At 51.8% G+C, this 19,525-nt stretch overlaps 1 protein-coding gene across 1 annotated transcript; it reads right to left on the bottom strand.

The window, feature by feature from the left end:
• Nucleotides 1-1,190: 1,190 nt before the first annotated feature.
• Nucleotides 1,191-17,787, bottom strand: ARHGEF5 (Rho guanine nucleotide exchange factor 5). The gene is given in 15 exon segments (XM_077778039.1): nucleotides 1,191-1,922; nucleotides 2,614-2,718; nucleotides 4,756-4,826; nucleotides 6,303-6,464; nucleotides 7,073-7,230; nucleotides 7,349-7,473; nucleotides 7,592-7,776; nucleotides 7,973-8,101; nucleotides 8,605-8,757; nucleotides 9,254-9,414; nucleotides 12,157-12,410; nucleotides 12,609-12,673; nucleotides 13,099-13,156; nucleotides 13,643-16,814; nucleotides 17,706-17,787. Coding segments are annotated over 14 exon segments (4,944 nt in total). The 5' UTR covers nucleotides 16,803-16,814; nucleotides 17,706-17,787; the 3' UTR covers nucleotides 1,191-1,764.
• Between the last annotated feature and the right edge of the window lie 1,738 nt (nucleotides 17,788-19,525).

Genomic DNA, 19,525 nt, shown 5'->3' with positions numbered 1-19,525 from the left:
TTATGAAAATAGTGAAAACTTCAGTTGAACTTCTCTAAAACCATTTCTATTTTAGATTGTTCAGTTGTGTTGACTTATTTAGAATAAATGATTAGTCCCCTCTTACTACAGTGATATCTTTTCTAAAAATCAAGCAAGCTAATTTTTTTTAGGATGGGTAGGAAACAAAATGTGTTAACAAACGTGACACTATCGTGTTCTATCATCATTAATTGCGTAGAGGACAAAGTTTATACTATTATTCTTACCTTTGCACAAAGCTGCAATCCAATTCTACTTCTGGGTACTCCTAAAGATGAAACAGAGCAGTAGAATGTCCAGGGAAGGACTATAATGATCCACCTTAAAAGATGACTATGTGTTGGGGTGCCTGGGTGGCTCAGTTGGTTAAGCGTCCAACTCCGGCTCAGGTCATGATCTCACAGTCCGTGGGTTCGAGCCCCGCATTGGGCTCTGTGCTGACAACTCAGAGCCTGCAGCCTGTTTCAGATTCTGTGTGTGTGTCTCTCTCTGCCCCTCCCCAGCTCATGCTCTGTCTCTCTCTGTCTCAAAAATAAATAAACGTTGACAAAAAGATAACTATGTGAGGGCTCTATATGAAAAATCATATAGTGATGCTCCTCAATTGAGGAAGGCAATCTAGTAGGAGAAAGAGAATACTATATTGCAGAGCGCAATAGGACTTTGAGATTACTTGGTCCAATCCTGCCTTTTACACTTAAAGAAACAGAGACATGGACAGGCTGAACCATGGCAGTGCAGTAACTGGAGATGGTCTCTTGTTTGGGTTCTAGGACTCTTCCATTATGCCATGCTACTTTTCACAAAGCGGATAAAACAGCCGGGAAGATACCTTCACCATAATTCAAGTCAAAATATAAAATCATGAATGGTCTGAGTAGGATTTCCAAAGCCACTAGAACTAACATATGGTTAACTTCTATGTTCAGTAAAAAAGGTTTAAATGGGGTTTTCATCACTCATCAATTCCTTTTAAATTCCTTGTACAACCTCTGAGGCTGTAACAAACAGAAAAGCTGCCCAAACTCTTAGAAATCATAAGGCAAGAGTTGGCATCTGCCCTGATCTAGGCACCACCTTGGTCTTTCATGGCACCTAAATCAAATGGCCTGGAATCCTCGTGGAATTCCATGTTCCAAATGCTATTCAGAGCTCAGGAGTCTGAGAAGAAAACACTCAGAGAAGTGCCAAGTTTATTAAAGTGAGAGACTACTACCCTCACATTGCCACCAACAGACATAGATCCCAGAGATGCATGCCCTGACCTCACACCAATAATTAGGGAAAATCTCTAGAGTTGGAAGGTACCTTGAAGGTCGTTGATCCTCTCATGTGATGTGTTAATCCCCATTAAACATCCCTCCCCAGTGAACTGAGGTCAGATTCTGTTTAACTTGTAGCTACAATGGAAACTTTGGTCAGCCCTGAATCTGTACTCCGGAAACAGAATGTTTAAGTACTATACGGTAGTAGAGGTAAAGTTCCTCGGCTTAGGCCCCATTTCTCCCTTTTCTTAGGAGAAAAGTTTCTCCGAGTCCAGTGCAAAGTCCTTCAAAATCCCTCCACCAAGCCCAAAGCACAACAAAAGGTTTGGGACTAGCAACTGGTAGCTGGATTTTTGTTCTTGAGTTTTCAGAAGGTCTAGTTCTTGGTCCACAGAAGGCCTCTGTCGCAGGGTTCCGGGGCCAGCCCTTTCCGGGAACACCATGTCTTCATGCTCAGGGGGCTCCCCCCAGAGAAGAGCTAGGTCTGTTGTTCCACCAGCTGTAGTTTCGCAGTCTTGACTCGATGAGCTTCCTGCAGGTTCCGAGCACGGACCTCTGGGCTGGAAATGAACTCCACTTGTTGCACAGGGAACCAGCCTCGCTCCCCATCTGAGAGTCTCATGCCCTCCAGCCAGCCTAGAGGCACAAGATGGGTGGGAAGAAGAATTACCCAGGACAGACTCACAATAATTCCCCCAGACTTTTCTGAACAGTAAGGCTGAAAGGACCGGAGAGGCCCCGGCATCGGGAAATCCAGCCTCCCAGTATGTTAACCCTGCCTGCTCTAGGTCTGCAAGGTCTACAGCTGCCTACTCCTGAGCGTTCTCTACTCTCATGTGTTGAACTCCTTTCCCCAAAATATATGTTGAAGTTCTAACCCCCTGTGGCTCAGGATATGACCCTGTTTGTGAATAGGGCCGTTGCGGGTGTAATGAGTAAAGTTAAGATAAGGCCATACTGAGTAAAGTGGGCCATTAATTTCATACAACTGGTATCCTTACAAAAAGAGAGAAATGTGGATGGACACACACGCACAGAAGGAAGACAGAGGTAGAGATGGGAATTATACTGCCATAAGCCAAGGAATATCTGGAGGCACCAGAACCCAGAAGAGGCAAGGAAGGATCTTCCCTGAGAGGCTTCAGATGGAGTACGGCCCTCCCAACACTTTGACTTTGGATTTCTGGCTTCCAGAACCATGAGGGAATACACTTCTATTGCCTTAAGTCATCCTACTTTGTTATGCAGCCCTAGGAAATGAATACATCTACCTATCGTGTCCCCGCCGCCCCCAAAGCCCAGCTTACTCATGGGCTCTCCCTCTTACCATCGCTGCTCTGCTGAGTCACCATCACCACGTCTGCCTTCTCTAGTGCCAACTCGTCATTCTCTCGGGGTTTGTAAGCTCGAAGGCACTGTACTTGTGGGGAGTCTTTGGAAGAGAAGAGGGTGAAAAGAGGTTAGGAAAGGCAAATGGCTGGACCAGGGGAGAAATTACAGGGGAGGGATGTGAGGACTCAGGATAAAGTCTGGGCTTGAGAAATTACAGACAAGGGAGACAGTCAGAAGAATCTTCATCCTCTACCAGGAAACAAAATGGCTGATAAGGAAATGTAAACACTGAAACTGAAATGAGTCAAAAAGTCTCTTTCTCTGGGGGAAGACGAAATTGAGAAGTCCACTGTGACAATCTCCAGTGACTCATTATTACAAGTACTCAGATTCTGCTAGAGACCCACCTTCCCTCTGTAACTTGCCCCGACTCTTCAGTCCTCCATGGATTCTGAACGCCGTTAACACTAATTGTCTAGGCCACACCATGTATCTCTTATCTAATTGCTTTACGTACGCGTTCTGTCTCCCCAGCTAGATTGTAAAATCTGAGGCTGTGACTCATTCTCCATTTGCTTCACAGTACCAGACAGGGCATAGGAAGAGATGCAGCCCGTGGGGCCCCAGCTACGATCTAAGTGAGGCACATGTCCTCAGCTTTGGTTTCCCCACTTGTAAACGACTGGGTTGATCAAGATGATTCCTCAGGAAATTCTGGATTTTCTGTATTTCGGTATTTTTGTGAACCAGAGGAAATGTCCATAGTTTTCAAGCTCAAGGTCACAAGCCTCAGAGGTCTTCAGACCCGTTAGCCTCCAATCTTACTCTTTCTCCTTTACCGCACTGTACCGGTTCTCTCAGAAAACAAACAGTAGGCTGCATTATTATCTGTACTTCATTTGCTTTCCTTTTCTTTTTAATATTTACTAATTTTTGAGAGAGAGAAAGAGAAGGGGTGGGAGGGGTGAGGATCCGAAGCGGACTCTGTGCTGACAGCAGTGAGCCCGATGCAGGGCTCAAAGCCTCAAACCGTGAGATCATGATCAGAGCTAAAGTTGGATGCTCAACTGACTGAGCTACCCAGGTACCCCGATCTGCACCTTACTTTCTAGAGCTTATCTCCATCTGCCATTCATAAGACCACAGTGAAGGAGGAAGAAGCATCTTGCCTTCCTTCCAGCTGGGGGGCTGAAGGCCAGCAGATGGGCCCACACAGTGAACAAGGTAATAGAACTCGGTTTACAACCTCTGTTCTCCTACTTCCTTTTTTGAGGTTCTTTGTATTTGTTTGTTCTTTTGAGTCACCAGCGTTCCTTTGTGTTCAGTTCCCCTCTGGATACCAGTTAGGGAATTCTCGCTGGAGGACAACTATGGGGCTTCTAGGAGACCCAGAAATCCAGTCTTCACATGAATGCAAGACACGTTCATAATGTGCATATATGTCTGTGGCTATCGGGAAGCCCGGGCTAAGGGTGGTGAGCTCAGGTCATTCTTTACAGGAGAGGGTGTGGTTAAGACAGATCTCCTGGGTTGGGGCGCCTGGGTGGCTTAGTCGGTTAAGCGTCCGACTCTCGCTTAGGTCATGATCTCGCGGTTCGTGGGTTCGAGCCCCGCGTCGGGCTCTGTGCTGACTGCCAGCTCAGAGCCTGGAGCCTATTTCAGAGTCTGTGTCTCCCTCTCTCTCTGACCCTCCCCTGCTCACTCTGTCTCTCTCTCTCTCTCCTAGAAATAAATAAAAATATTAAAAAAAAAAAAAAAAGACAGATCTCCTGGGTTGCTACCCTTCTCCAACTCCTATTCCAATCCCACTATTTCTCCATTTCCCCAAGACCTTTAGGCAGGTAAAATCTAGGCAAAATAATAGCAGGATAGATTGATGAGGGCAAGTATTAAAAAAGAGCCAATTATTGCCCGAGGGAGAAGATAATCTGGGAGTGGAAGAGGTGCCATGGTGGTGAGTAGCTTTAGTTGGATCATCTCCGCTGCTTAAGCTCCAGTGGCCAGACTTCCACTCTGAAATTCTGGATAAAAGCAATAAATGGAAGGTTCTCAGAGTTACCACCCAGCCTCCTAAAGTCCTGCATCCAAAAGGGACTTCCAGCCCTGCTATTTTCCTGTCTTTTATACCCTCGCTCACCATAACACTCTAGAAGGTCCAACTCCTCTCTGGGCATGGCCAAGGCTGAGATCCATCGAAGCTTTTCACTTCTGAGAAAACAAAGCAAGGTCAGCTGCTTCAGCCCCAGCTCGGGGGTAGAGGACAAAGGCCAAGGAATGGGGTAGGGAAATGACTGTGGGAAAGACTGGTCTGGTTCGAAGCATTGTCTAGTTCAAAGACATTGAATACAAAAGCCAATGGGATTTTGCTTGGCTGGAAATATAAGATCTTGAACTGTGTGTTAATGTGTTTTGTCACCCTTTATTTGTCTCCTTCTCTTTCCAGGCTTACCCTCTTAATAGCATATCTTCCAAGTGGGGACATAATGTCAACTGTCAATTAGACACATGAGGTGTTCCATTTTGTACTAAGAAAGGTGTCCATCTTCGTTTGGATTCCCGCTATCACTCTGCAGAATTCTCAACACTCTACTGCCCACCTCCCTTCCACCAAATACTTCAGAGATGAAAATTCTTTGGTACTCATAATTAGGTCAGGGAGATATCTGTACTATATTTTTTGTTTTGGTCATGCAATATAACCCAAACTGATTTTGTAATGATCTGAAGGATTTTGCATTATCTTAGCCCCTGCTTCCAAAAACACTGGAGTAATTGACAGCTGACACTATTTCTATTCCAGGAAGATGCTTCCCCAGATACTAAACAAAGAACACGACTCTGGATCTGATTACCTGACTGTGGGAACATTTTGCATACACACCCCTCTACCAGCCCCTCTGTTCCATAAGTGAAGACGGGTATGGTTGATTCCGCCTGGACATGTCTTCCAAGAGACAAAACTGAAAAGTATCTACAACATAGGGATCCTCAGACCATTTGGCATCATGTCAAACCATTTAAAGAAGAGGCTTCTTGTATCTCTTATAACAGCAGCCACAGCCACGATCTTATAGTTTGTTCATTATTCTGGGCACTGTTGCTACATTCTATAGGTATTATTTTTTAATTCTCTCCAAAATGTATGTGTGTGTGAATGTATTACTATTATTACTAAAAGGATGAGCAAATCACAGTTCTCGACACTATGGATTTCTGCTCAACAGAGGCCTGTGTTGGGAAGTGGGAGGGGGGAAAGCTAAAGACACCCCAGTGCTTGTCTTATTCACAGATTATGTCCACCAGCCTTGGGCACTGAAGAGTTTCTGGCTGATACACATGGGCTCGTGGACGTCAGTAATTCAATTCTTTAGTTACTCCATACCAGCCCACCTCTTCTCTGTTGTCTCGCTCACTTTGTCCTTCTTGGAGGAAGAACACAAAATAGATGCTAAACCTTGGTGGCAAGTCTGCGCCCCTTCCCGCCCCATCTCTTGCAAGTTGTTGATTAGCTCAAAGAGTTCGGACTTGGATTTCTCCTTGGATGCTCCCTGGTCCGGAGCGGGCTACATAGCGCGATGGCTGTATTCTGGACCCAGTTTCCGTCTCCGCCCCACTTTCTCCCCAGGCTGCCCTCCCTCCTTCCCTCCCTCCCTCCCCCAGCTCCTCTGCCCAGCCCCATCTCACTGGGTCTCTGTGCTGAAGAGGAACTCAGCCTGGGTGCCCTGTGCGTTGTGCAGCAGAAAGAGCCGGAAGAGGTTTTTGTGGGGTCCGTGTAGCTTCATTTCACACTTTTCCCCTCGGATGGAGGAGAAGGGAGCATGGTCAAATACCAGGAATCGGCTACCCCTGCAAAACATGAGCCTTTTCAACCTGCTTCTGCAGTTGCTACACTTCACCCACCCTCCTGTCTTTGGATTTAAAATCCCTGTCCTTTGCAGCTCGCAAATCCTCACGAAAACCATGGGACGGGGCTACCTGGCTCCCAGGATGGTAGCTCCGGAGTCCCCCGGGATCTGTCACCGATTTGGGAAACCACATGTCTAGTACAATGAATACTTTCCCACTTTAAAGAGTTGAAGAGACAGAATCAATATAAATTTTCTAAAGCCCTTAGGACCAAAAGTTAGGATCTGGAATTGGCTAAGAGCCACTAGACCAGTAGGCTGAGTCTAGCCCAAACAAATAAATGAATTCGAGAATGCGTGGAGCTTGTTTGCTACCTTTTGCGCTGTGTCTGTAACACAGGCCAGGCCCTGCCACGTGACCTTGTGATGTAATTTGGTGGGATCCCCTTTTTTTTTTGCTTTGGATCTTTCTTTCTCTTCCCTAGTCCATGACCTGCACTCCATGGGCTGAGCAATTGAGAAGGGCTCCTCCAGGAACATGACCCTTTTCTGTCCCTTTCAGGGCCACCCTCTTGGCCGCCCCTCTTCCCTCCCATTCTCATCACTGACTCTCGGGGCCGTGACAGCAACAGACAGTCATTGAAGAGATGCAGGTGGACTGGCCGCGTGTTCAGTTTCCTTCGCAGCCCTGGGGAGAGACTGAACTCGAGGGCTGTCAGCTCTCCGCTCTTCACCAGCCAGCGCGACTGCGATATGAGCGGGAATATCTACAGGGTGGGGGAGACAGAAAAGGCAGCGTGTCACAGACAGGGCGAGCGAGAGGCTTCCTCGGTCCCGCCCGCCTCACCGTGCCTCTTCGTCATGGGTTCCGCCACTGACGCTCACCGCTTCCACATCATCCTTCCTGTTCATCGCCCACCCACTTAGCCGGTTCCTCCCAGAGCCCCCAACCCACCGCTGTCCGCTGCGGTGCAGTTCCCACGTCCACGCATCAGGCAAATGGAAGGTGCCTACGAGCCAACCCAGGAGAGTGACTACACAACAAAGCTCAGCCCTAGAAGCCTGAACTGCCGGAGAATTGGAAGAGCCCAGTCAAGGCATGTGCAGGAACACGGCAGGGAACGGTACGCTGTGGATTTGGATGGTTCTGACATCTGTTCTGTCTCTGATTATAACCAGAGACATACAGGAGCCGTTGGAGCCATGTGGAGGAATAGCGAGAAGAACTAGGTGGGGTCTGCTCGGAGGTGGAAGTGGGGTAAAAACAGGGCTGCTGGACTACAATTAGTACGTGGATAAGGGACTTTCCTTCTCTTCGAGAGAAGTAAGGATGGGATCTGTTCTGAGGTGGGATTTGAATGCGGAATGTTTATTTTACATTTGTATTTTGGTGGGAGACTTTGGCCCTGTATTTGGAGTCAATTTCATATTGTGTTGACAAGATTGGATGAAGACTTGATGAAACACTGGATGATTTAAATACCACATGTGGCCTTCATAAAGGCTTACACTGACTGGTTCTCCCTCACAGGCCCCGTTCCCGAACGCACGTCTTCCCCAAAGGCAATCCCTGTCCGACCTTTCTCATGTGCCCTTCCAGGCCGTCTCCATGTAGACACGACAAATGCGTGCACGGATCTGTATCCACAGGCAATGTGCTACAATACCCACAGTTCTGTGTCCACCCGTTTTCAGTTAACAACATATCATGGAGGGGCGCCTGGGTGGCTCAGTCGGTTAAGCGTCTGACTTTGGCTCAGGTCATGATCTCACGGTTCATGGGTTGGAGCCCCGCATCAGGCTCTGTGCTGCCAGCTCAGAGCCTGGAGCCTGTTTCAGATTCTGTGTCTCCTTCTCTCTCTGTCCCTCCCCTGCTCCCGCGGTCTCTCTCTCTCTCAGAAATAAATAAACCATAAAAAAAAATTTTTAAAAAAAAGAACAATCTATCATGGAGATTGAAGTAAGCATTTGGGTGTCCCAGAAATATGCCAGAGCAGAAGGCGCGCAGAAGTAAGGGCAGAGACTGGGATAGTGTGAGCAAGATGGTTCCACGCTAGAGGCCGACCCGTGGGGGCTTCCCAGGCAGGNCAGCGAGGTCACTGCGGGGCTCGCGTGGGGACCGAATAGGGATCAGGCCTCACAGCAGGACTTGGAAGGTGCGCTCCTGGTAGGTCTGGTTGGTGACGTAAGGCAGGTAGACCCGGCGGAAGTTGGGGGCGTGGTTCAGGACCACATCGCACACTTGGAAGGTGAAGATGTTGTTCTCGAAGTTCTCCTCCAGGTCTGAAAGGAACCTGTGCGGTATTCACACAAGGCTCCTGAGACTCGGGGCCTCACTTTAGCAGCTGGCGGACCCCTCCGAGACCTTGACTCTACTCCTTCTTTCTATTAGTCAGTTAACTTCTACTGGCTGTCCGTGGCTCGGTGCTCCTGAGGTGCTCCAGAGTTCTCTCCAAGGCAATCCCCAGCTTGCCCCTGGCCTAACCCTCTGCTCCTTATACCCCATTTCTGGTTCTTCTTTGGCTTCTGTTCTGGCTCTCTGACCTTTACTGTTGCCCATATCCTAACCCAGGGCATCCCCTCAACCTGGGAAGCGACTCTCATTCATCTGTTTACTCGTTCATGGGTCTACCCGCCCGCACAATTCTCCTCTTCTCTGCTCTCCCCATTCCCACAGCACTGGGAATCGCAGAGGGAGCAGGGAGAGGGTTTCTGAGAGAGAGAAAATACCCAACTGACGGTTTACAGGCTAGAGATACTGAGGCGGAGTTGGGAGAAGAGGACGCTCACGTGGTGCTGACGTCGCGCACGTCCTGTAAACGAGAGAAGAGCCACTGGTATTCCTGGTTGGAAAGGGTGGCCCGCAGCGGGGCTGAGAGCTGGAAATGATCCACGGCTACGTGCAGGCTGCGCAGGTACGAGGCCTCTGAGACAATCAGCTCGAATTTGGCCTGGAGGGTTTGAGAGGAGATTAATTAAAAACAGTCACCGAGAGGGGCGCCCGGGTGGCTCAGTGGGATGAGCGTCTGACTTCAGCTCAGGTCATGACCTCATGGTTCGCAGGTTCAAGACCCACGTCAGGCTTGCTGCTGTCACCACAGAGCCCGCTTCGGATCCTTTGTCGCCTTTTCTTTCTAGCCCTCCCTGCACATACTCTCTCTCAAGAATAAATAAACATTAAAATAAAATAAGATAAAATAAAATCATACTGAGTCCCTGGTATTTGCTAGCCACTGCATAAGGTCCTAGGGGCAAAGCAGGGAATGGGCAGATCTGACAGCTCACAGTCACATCAGAGCCTGACCGAGTATCAGGAGCAGAGGGACAGAGCATTTGAGGCCGAGGGAAGAATGTGTCCAAGCCCGTAAAGGTATGAAAAAGATACTTTCAAGAAGCTTAAATAAATCGAGTGACTTGGGGAACTAAGTATTTATACTAAAGTGGTGGCTGGAGCTGGAGAGGCGAATGGGGGTGTCGTCTGGGGCACTATGGAAACAAGGTAAAATGGTCTGAACTTATGACAATGGGAAGATTAAAAGAGGCTTTATGTAGGGAAATAACTTGATCCGATTTGGGTTTTGTAAAGGCTATTTCTGAGAAATATGCGGAGAAAATGCGGAGAAAACAATAGAAGGGACACAGGGCCATGTTGGGAAGCTGTCATTGGGAGACGGAGGCCTGAAGGGCCACAGGGATGGGAGAGGTAGGCCAGTTGCATAACTATTTAGGAGCGAGATTTGGAAGAACTTGGTTCTTTGCTAGAAACAGGGACTGGAAGGGCGGACAGAGTCATGGCTAATGTCTCAGTTTGGGAGTTTGGGAACTGAATGAATGGTGGACTCACTCACTGAGCCAGAGGACTTTGAAAGAGGAACAGATTTAGGGGATGAAGGTGATTTGGGGTTTGAGGGGAAAATGGGAGCAGGATATTTGAGAACAAGTTGGTGCTGTTGTGGTTCAATGGAGAAGGTCCAGCGCGTGAGAACTTGTTTGGAGTTTCCAGCAGGGGGCGCAATGGCTCATGGCCGCCTTCCTCCTGCTGGGCCACCCACACCCACCCTCTTCATCCAAGCATGCAGCTTCGAGCTAGATCCACGCACAGAAAAGGCAGAGACACACACACTTGGGTGATGACCCGCACACACAACAGCACTGAACCGGGACGGTGAACGTTCATTTGAGTCCTGGCTCCAACATGCACGGACTCTATGACCTTGAGTGGCTCATACAACCTCACGGACCCTCAGAGCTTCTTGTCTTTTTGTGTAGTGTACAGTTACCCCCACGTCACAAAGACGTTGTGACAGTCACCAGAAACGGGGTTGGTGCAAGCACTTCGTAGACCCCAGAAGGGCTATTTTATGAAAGGACAGTGTGCATACAAGCATAGAGGAAAGAGAGCGAAGGTTCTGGTCTCCTGTTGTTCGGTCTGTAAGTATTGGGCGGATCACTGATTTTCTACAGATTGTCTGTGTGCTTTACAAGTTGAGGTCAGTACAAGACCCCCAAACCAGACTTCAAAAAACCTAAACATTTATAGCTGCCTCTGTTTGACTTGTTTACATATAATCCTTCTGGCCAACATTTTACTCCTTCGCACCCCTGAGAGTGGGAGAGTATGGCCGTGATATGTATCAAGCTATGCACCAGGCATCATGCTAAACGCTAGATATGGATATTTCAACAAAACCACACAGCAGCCCTGAAAGGCAGACATCACTATCCTCAAGTTTTAGAGGAGGAAACTGAGATTTAGTGAAGTTGTAGAACTTGCAGTCACACAGCCAGTACGTGGTGAAGCCAGGATTCGAACCTAGGTTGGCCTGACTTGAAATTAAAGCACAGTAGAAAACATTTTGCGAGTGATTACTATGTACTAGGCACTTACCTTTTGTGGTTCTTCCACTGACTATTTGTGATCCAGTTTTATGAATGAGAAAACAGAGGGTTAGAAAGATCAAGTGATCTAGCCAAAGTTCAAGAGCCAGCAAGCGGAGAAGTGGGCTTCACAACCGGGTCATGTACTCCAGAACCCAAGCACATAAACGTGATTCTGTGACACCTTTCCATTGTCTTCCTGGGAAGGAAGGTTCTAACCCATGTTTCAGGTTCACTATTAAGAGAAGTTCTCCACGTAAAACCTATTAATGGTAATAAACACCAAACAGCCTTGGCACTGGGTGTAAGGACCGAGCCGAGACTGATGCTCCTTCCAAAGCCTCTGGGAGACCAGTAGACCACAGGGCAGCTACCAAGGACTCAGCAAAAAGCCACTGCAGAAGGGCCTCGGTAGAAGAGAAAGCCGTCAGTGCCATGTGGAACCCCGGTTGAAGAGGGAAATTTTAGGTCTAGTTAGGTCTAGCCTGAAGCAGCAGAGAAGGGATTAATTCCACATTCCTTCCAACAAATTCAGAGGCACGGTCACTTCGTATGAGCCCGAAATAACGAGAAGGAGGAAGTGGCCCGTGCCAAGTGCAATTGGGGAGGAGAGCCAGCGGGCAGGTTCAGAGCGCAATTCGGATGCATCAGGGCGGAGAGGAGTGACAGCCGTGGTGTGCAGGAGCACGTGGGGAGTGTGTGGCGGGGACAGCCCATTCTTGCTGCTCGTGGTGGTGGTGGTGGGTGGGAAATGAGACACTCTGCTCTCCCTCCTGTCCGCGCACCCCCGGCCCTGACCGCGCCCTGCTGGGTACCTCTTGCAGTTTTTGGTCTTCGTGGGTCATGGAGAGCAGCACAGTGCTATTGCGAACCACAGGGATTTCCTGCCAGAGGGAGCCGCTGGAGGCCACCGACAGGCGCTGCAGGTAGGACTCGGAGGAGACCAGGGCCCTCCGGGGCTGCCGGGGGGAGGCGGGCCCGGGTGCCTCGCCCAGGCTGTCCGGCCGCTGCTGGCTCTGAATCTCCTTGTTCAGAACCACATCGCTGTACTCCTGGTAAAGCAGATGAGCTGCAGGGGCGAGGAAGCACGGCAGAGGGAGGGAAGGAGAGAGACGGGGCTGCTGAGGCCGAGAGACAGCCGGCAAACTGCTGGCCCTCCCGGCAATTCTCTGTCCCTGTACACGTCCCCGCCCCACCGTGGGCAGCCGTGCGCTCGGTTCTCGGGCACAAAGCCGCGGGGTCTAGAGTTCAGTTTCAAAGTACTCACAGGAGTTGATGAGCTTCGAGCAGCGTCTTGAAAAGCCTCCCACCGCCTCCTTTGGTTTCTTCTCCCTGCGGAGGCAAGAAGCGCTCTGGGGTGCTCACTGGCTACCGACGCAGAGGAGGCCCAGGTGACCGTAGCTGAGATCGTCTCCGATTTCTGGCACGTGTGCTGGGGTGTCGGGGCTGGGTCCCCTCAAGAGGCAAGCCGTAGCCTGACCCGTGTTCAGGTAGTTCGGAGCTTTATCGGAAGCCACATCGAACTTTTATGGGGGGTTAGTTCGTGGCTCAAGGGCCAGCTAGGAGGATGGGAGATTCAGACCCCGCTGGCAGAGCCAGGTGGATAAAAGACGCCCCTACCCTGGAATCCGGCTGCATGCCTCTTCCCCTCCCCATCCCTGGAAGACGCAGGGTCCCAGGACCCTCGCCAACGAATGGAAAGCTCAGCATCCTAAGAAAAGACAGCACCAGTCTGTCTGTGAGAAAAGAAGACTCACCGGAAAACGATGGTGTCTGTAGGGCCAGGGGACTTGTCTACGGCTGGACCTCTCGTATCTGAAAATGAAAATGGTGACATAACTGGGATTTTCGAGGGGCACTCAGACCGCCAAAGAAGGGAAGACCCGACGTAGGAGATGTCGGCATCCGAGGGGATGCAAGCGCTCTGCTGGGAGAACAGTGCCCAAGTAGAAAGCATTCGAGGGCACTACTGCCAGACGTGTCCTTGTCCCTGGTATCAGAAGACCAGAAGAGGGGGTCTTCTCTACTACTAGGAGGACATCAAGCAGCTGTTGGTAGCAGAAGAGCTGGGAAAAGCAGACCCAATAAAAGAACACGATGGCCAGTGACAGAGATAGAAGGGAAGGAGAAGGCAGGGTGCTCCAGTGAGCACCACCACACTCCGTGTTGAGGTTGGATGTGTGATGAGTGAAGGCACCAGAGCGGAGGACCAGAAGCCCCGGGGACAGAAGATGAGCTGGTAAGAGCCGGAGAGAGCGTGGTCCCACGCCAGTGTAACCATGAGCCCTGATCCTTGCTCACCTGAAGAGCCCTCAGGCAAGATGGAAGGTCTGCGCAGGCCTTGCCGATTCCAGCCCTTGTGCTTGCTGGACCCCTCGCCAGGGTCTGCAGCCGGCCCCTTGCCGCCCTCCGGTGGTCTCCCCGGGTCCCGCCTATGGGGCCAGCTGGATGCCTTCTCCAGATGCGGATGGCTGAGTCTGTCTGGCTGCCTGGCTTGGCCTAGGTCCAGCCGCCTCAGGCCATTGGCTCCTTCCTGAGGGGCTGTTCTTCTCAAAGATCCTCTGGTAGGGGCCTCAGACTCTTCTGAGGGCCCTGGTTCAGAGGCAGGCCCCTGGAGCTCCAGACTCCAGGGTGTGGTTGGGGAAGAGGGATTCAGAAGGGTCGCCATGTTGCTGAAAGCCATGCCAGGGGATGCTTCGCTCTTATTCCTGCCGGTGGAAGCCAAAGAGTCTCCTGATCGACCCGTGGCTGGGGGCCAGGAGGTACGTCCAACAGAATGGGGAGTGGAGACTGCCCACTCTTGACAGACAGGCCTTGGCTTGCCCTGACCCCCTGAATTCATGAGTCCTCCCTGAGTGCTCCTGCTCCTCCCCCTGGACTTTGGGGGTAATGGAGGTGGTTCAGTGGGGGGATCCATAATAGGGACAGGGGGTAGAGGCCTGTAGATCCTTGCGCTATTAGAAGAAACAGGATGGTGGGGCTGGGACAAATCAGGGGTTGGGGGTAATGGCTTGTTGTATCTCAGTTTGCGGGACAAGGTCTGAGTAGGGTGGGGTGTGTCTGGGGTAGAGGGCAGAGGTCGGTGCTGCCTCGCCACAAGGGGGTCAGGAACTGGGGGAAGTGGGCCTTTGGGGGGGCCATGTAGCCCCAAACCTGGGGCCAGTGGAAGAGGATGGGCACACCGCTTCAGCGTGGGAACCCCTGCATGGAGATGGCCGTCTCTCTCCACCGCGGAGGGATGGACGTGCCTCTTCTCCGGGGGCGGAGGGGGCAGAGGTTCATGGATCCGCATATCTACAGAGACAAGGGGTGGGGAAGAGCCATAGGCAGGAGACCCTGGGGAAAAGGCTGAAGTGTGTGGGGAGCCCCATGGCTGGCTGCCGTGGAGACTGCTGGGCATGTCTGGATTTGAAGTGAATTCTTGAGAGTCTTGCCCCAGAGTGGATAAGGAGCTAGGGGATTCTGGAACGATCCTGTGGTGGTCCCTACCACCTCCCCTGTCCCTTCTTGGCGCCACAGAACCATAGATGGGAGGTTTGGGGGGCCTCTGAGGCAACTCTGAATGGGAGAAGGAATATCTTCCCAGCAGGTCCGGAGTCGGCTCAGTCCTATGAGAGCCCGGGAAGGAGTTGCTCCTTAGGTGCTGGACAGCCCCTGGAGTGTAGCCGGGGGGGCTCTGCGGGCTGGCCCAGTTGGAGCTGGTGGAGAGTTCCACGGTGGCCTCTGCAGAGGGGAAGCCACGGAGGGCAGCAGAGGGCGTCTCCAAAGCCCCACCGTGAGATGTACTGTTGGTCCAAAGAGATGCTCTGGAGGTTTCTAGAGAATGTGCAGCAAGAGACGGCTCCCTCCGGGAGGAGGCAAGTGGGGAGCTGGGAGATGATGATGTAGTTGTGCCGGGGGAACCTTCAGCGGGACTGGAAGGAGCTGAACGCAGTGTCCTCGGAGGAGTCCCAGATGTGCTGGCAGAGGCCATCTGGGTCCCCACGCTGAGCACTGTCCCCTTCCCAGGCTCCGATCCCTCCTGCTGGTGATCCTGAGCCGCTCCTTGGTCAGGTGACTCCCCAGCAGGAGAAGAGCCTGGTAAAGAAACAGGCCGGCAGGACGCTGTGTCCGGTGTGGGAGCCAGAGCTACAGGGGACAGCTCCTCAGCCCTAGGCCCCCTCTGAGTCCCAGGAATACTGGTCATGGGGTAACAGGCGGCTAGAAACAAGTCACCGCGAGAAGAGACCTCGGGGGCTACCAGAGCCAGTGCGGAAGGACCATCATGTGCTCCCCCCTCTCCACTACTCTCTTCTCCGCCCTCTGCCCACAGCGGGTCCCCATCCCAACTCCCCGGCTCCTCCTCACTTGACCCCGCCTCCTCCACCTGCCCCTCCCCTGGCATCACTTGCCCCTGGAGACCTTGACCTTCTTGCCTTCCGGTTACTTTCCCTGATCTCCCCACCAGGCTTTGGTTCTGCTCATACTGAGCATGCCCGCTCCCCTCCTGGGGTCCCCCCACCGCCCCCCTCCCCTCCTCTCCCTGCTGTAGGCCTCGCTGACCCGGAGGCTTCCTCTCCTCCTCACCACAGCGCAGACCTGCGAATTCCCCACAAAGCCCCTTTCTTTCTCTTTGTTTTGCGAGCCTCACATCACCTTGGATGTGGCCCTGTGTTTGCCCGTGTTCTCCCTCTGTACCACTCACCTGCTCGCCCGGTTGTCCCTGCTCCCCGAAATGCCCAGCCTGCCCGCCAGTCCCTCCCTCCCGGGGGCCCACATCCACTAGCGCTGGTCCCTGCTCCTCCAGCCCCTCGAGTCCCCCTCCCCCTTGACCTTCTGGCGCCCCCATAGACGCCCCCATAGACGGCAGCTCTTCCCCCTGCCTGCCGGAGCCCCCAGCCTGGCCGTTCTCCGCACGATGCCCTTCACAGGCAGCTCCAAATCTGGGCTGAGCGGAGGTTTCCAAATCTGGAAAAGCTTCCTCCTCCTCTGCACGTTCGGTTCCCCAAATCAAAGAGGTGAGCTCCGGTCTACATTCCATCCCCACTCGGCCGCCCAGCTCGCCGGACATTGGGACCACGTCTAGCTGTCCATCCTGCGCAGGGCGGGCCCCGAGCTGTGGGGGAGCCCGGGTCCTCGGCCGGCCGCCCTCCAGGCTCTCCGGCGCTGCCTCCTGATGCTCCGGAGCGTCCCGGGGCTCCCCGGCGCCCTCCTGGTTGGTCTCCACACCCGCAGAGGCTTCCTTGGGGAAAGAGGTCATGCTCTCAGCCGCACCGCTGCTCGCATCCCCGAGGGCTCTCTGCTGGGTCTGCGAGAGTCCGCGTCGCTCTGCCCCGGGACGGGATGGCGCCTAGCCTTTGCGACCTTCGGGCCCCCAGGCAGCAGGCGGACTGCTTCCCCTGAGAGCTTTAGGGGTAACGCTGAGCTCTGCTACGGCAGGGACGGGGGTCGAGGCCCTGAGTGGGGGCTCCTCAGCCTGCATCAGGGCGAAGCCCTAGAGAGGAATAAACCACAAAATGTCTATCACCCTTTCCGCTTCTACCTATCAAAAGAACAGAGCATAAAGAACAAGAGTGTACTTTTCTGGGGTTCCGCTTCGAGTCATTCTTTGAGGCAAAAGATACTCAACAAATTAAGCAAAGCCCTCTATAAAACGTATACAGGCTTATTTATTTATTCATCTAATAAATATTTACCAATATTTAAGTGCGGGACATTCAGTGAACAAGACAGAGAAGGACTGTGTCCTCCTGGAGGAGACAGACTATAAGTGATTAAATTAGAGCGTGAGACCGTTGTCAAAGGGCACCAAGTACTCCCAGTGTCATTACTCTCTATATTGCATTAGGTCACACTGTCTCTCCCTGTCTATTCTCTGGATACCAAGCATGACTCAGTCCCCTATAACTCCCAGACACGGTGAGTGACACGCCCTAAGCCAAACAGCCCAGAGAAGCCGAGTCTGAAGGCGGAATCTTCCTCCAGAGCTGCTGATTGGATTAAAATAGGTCTGGCAATCATAGCCAGCGAGTCCAAGGTACTCGAGTGTAGTGGGCTCTCCCTAGGCACAGTCTGGATTTTACTCATCTTGTTTTCTTCTGGAGTGGCTGGCAGAGCCTTATACCTCATTAACGATGTCGTATTCAATTACAGAAGCAGCTGTTGTAAAGCGGAATGATAAATAACTAGACTTAGTAGATTAGTAGATTAGAACCGGAGCTGACACAGGGGCCGCCCCCTCCAGCCAGGTCCATGACACCGGGGTACCCACCACCATCTTCCTCCCGGCTGCTCCCGACAACCTTATAACCTCCTCCCATCACTTCTCAGAAGACTGCCCTTCCCACCTGTCATCTCACCCCCAAAAGAATACAACATCCCCTACCTCGCAAAGAATTTAGAAACCGATGGAGAGAGGAGCTGCTTCAGGTCCTTGTGATTCAGAGCACACGGCATATGGCTCCTTCCACTCTTCCTGCTTCTCGCTCTGAAAGCACAAGAGGCATCCCTGTACTTAGGCGCCACGTACTTCAGCCTGGCTTCTGATGCCATGGATTTTCCCTTCTTCTCACACCTCCGTCTCGGTCAGAGCCATCCCACGACTGAAGCATGGCCCTGGCTTTCTCATCTAACTGTAAAAGGAACTGTTCATACGTGTGGTCCTCACCTCCTCACGCCTCACCGCCTCCATCCATGCCTCACTGGTACCACTCTAGCCACCGCCCCACAACCGTCAATGTCGTGGCTCTCGTCGGTACTGGACACATCTGACATGAGAAAGTACTCTTCCTTGTCATTCATGAGACTACATTCTCCTGATTTAACCTCAGAAGATTTCCCAGTCCTCTGACCAGGTCACTGTACTCCTTTCCACACCGCTCACCAGCGACTGTTCACATCCCTTCCCCTCGGGAGCATTTGTACAGTTACAATTCGGTGTGTGTCTCGATTTATCATCTATCCCAAACAACAGGGGGTAAGCGTCACGAGATCAAGAGCTACATCTGTCTTGCTCGACTGTCTCCACTTAGCACAATACCCGGCCCACTCAGGAAATGGTTTTCAATTACAGAAAAAGATTCTCGTTTCCCTCCTGGCCCCACCTGCACCATATCACACCTGTTGCCAAGTCCTGTTGACCCCACCTCCTACACATCCCTCAAGTCTGTGCACATCTCTCCATCTGCACTACTGGCCCCTGTCACCCAGGCCACTGCACCGGGGGCACAGCCTGGCCACTGAGTTTTCATGCCCTGTTTCCAAGGCCTTCTTCACTCTGCATGGGAGTGATCCTAAAAAGCCCCACTTTAAATTCTCCGGTGGCCAATGCAATGAACCCCAGACACTCAGCCTGGATTATACGCCCTCCCCGCCTGGCCTCTGCCTCCCCTACAGCACCCTCATCCGCTGCCAGCACTCTCCTAGCCCCCTACACCTGTGCTGTGGGCCTCCCCATGTGCCCGGCACCCTCTTCTGTCCCAGCGGGCCCCTTCCTTCTCTCACACTCACTGCACTTGTAATTACCTAGTTCAAGTCTATTTTCCAGGCTAGCACACGAACCTCAGCAGGGCACAAACACTGCCATGCTCGCTGCTCAGTCTCTGCCTGCAGCTTCCTTTGCTCGCAACAAACATTTATTGCATAGATGAAGAAAGCAAGAAAACAGAGTGAAAAGAACGTTGCTCAATTTTTAGTTCTGTCTCTTACGTATCTTGCTAGTTCTGCTCGTCGTAATTTCAGACCGTTGTAGGAATCGTGCAATTTACTGGAATGCCCATTTTCTTATCTTTTGAAATGGCTTAAATTCGTTCCTTGCAAGGAGTTCTAATGAAGATCACATAACATTAAAAAGTACAGTATCCGCTTTAAGGGTCACAGAAGTGTTAGGGATTGTATTTACTGCTGAGGAGAGAGAGAGAAGAAAAGAAACGTGGGATTCAGGAGCTGGAAGGATTTTTAGAGACACACAAGAGACGCGTGCAGATGAGGAAAGTGAAGGACATAACCTAGACACTTGTTCAGGCTTCTTAAGCAAATGGTACAGGTGAACTCAAACCAAAGTCTCCCGACGCCAAGTCTGCGAGAAGCAACCCCAAGTCCAGCTGGAAAAGCCAGCAGGTAGGCCTACAGAAGATCCCAGGGGCCTAGGGCACCCCCAGCTGCCCCCGGACCCGCACATTCCCTGCCTTCTCTAGGCTTAAAGTG

The sequence above is a fragment of the Crocuta crocuta genome, unplaced genomic scaffold (assembly GCF_008692635.1).
Source record: "Crocuta crocuta isolate KB4526 unplaced genomic scaffold, BGI_CrCroc_1.0 scaffold128, whole genome shotgun sequence".
NCBI classification, from domain to species: Eukaryota; Metazoa; Chordata; class Mammalia; order Carnivora; family Hyaenidae; genus Crocuta; species Crocuta crocuta.
Note: the sequence above shows the minus strand (reverse complement) of the source record. Positions and strands in the feature narration are given on the sequence as shown.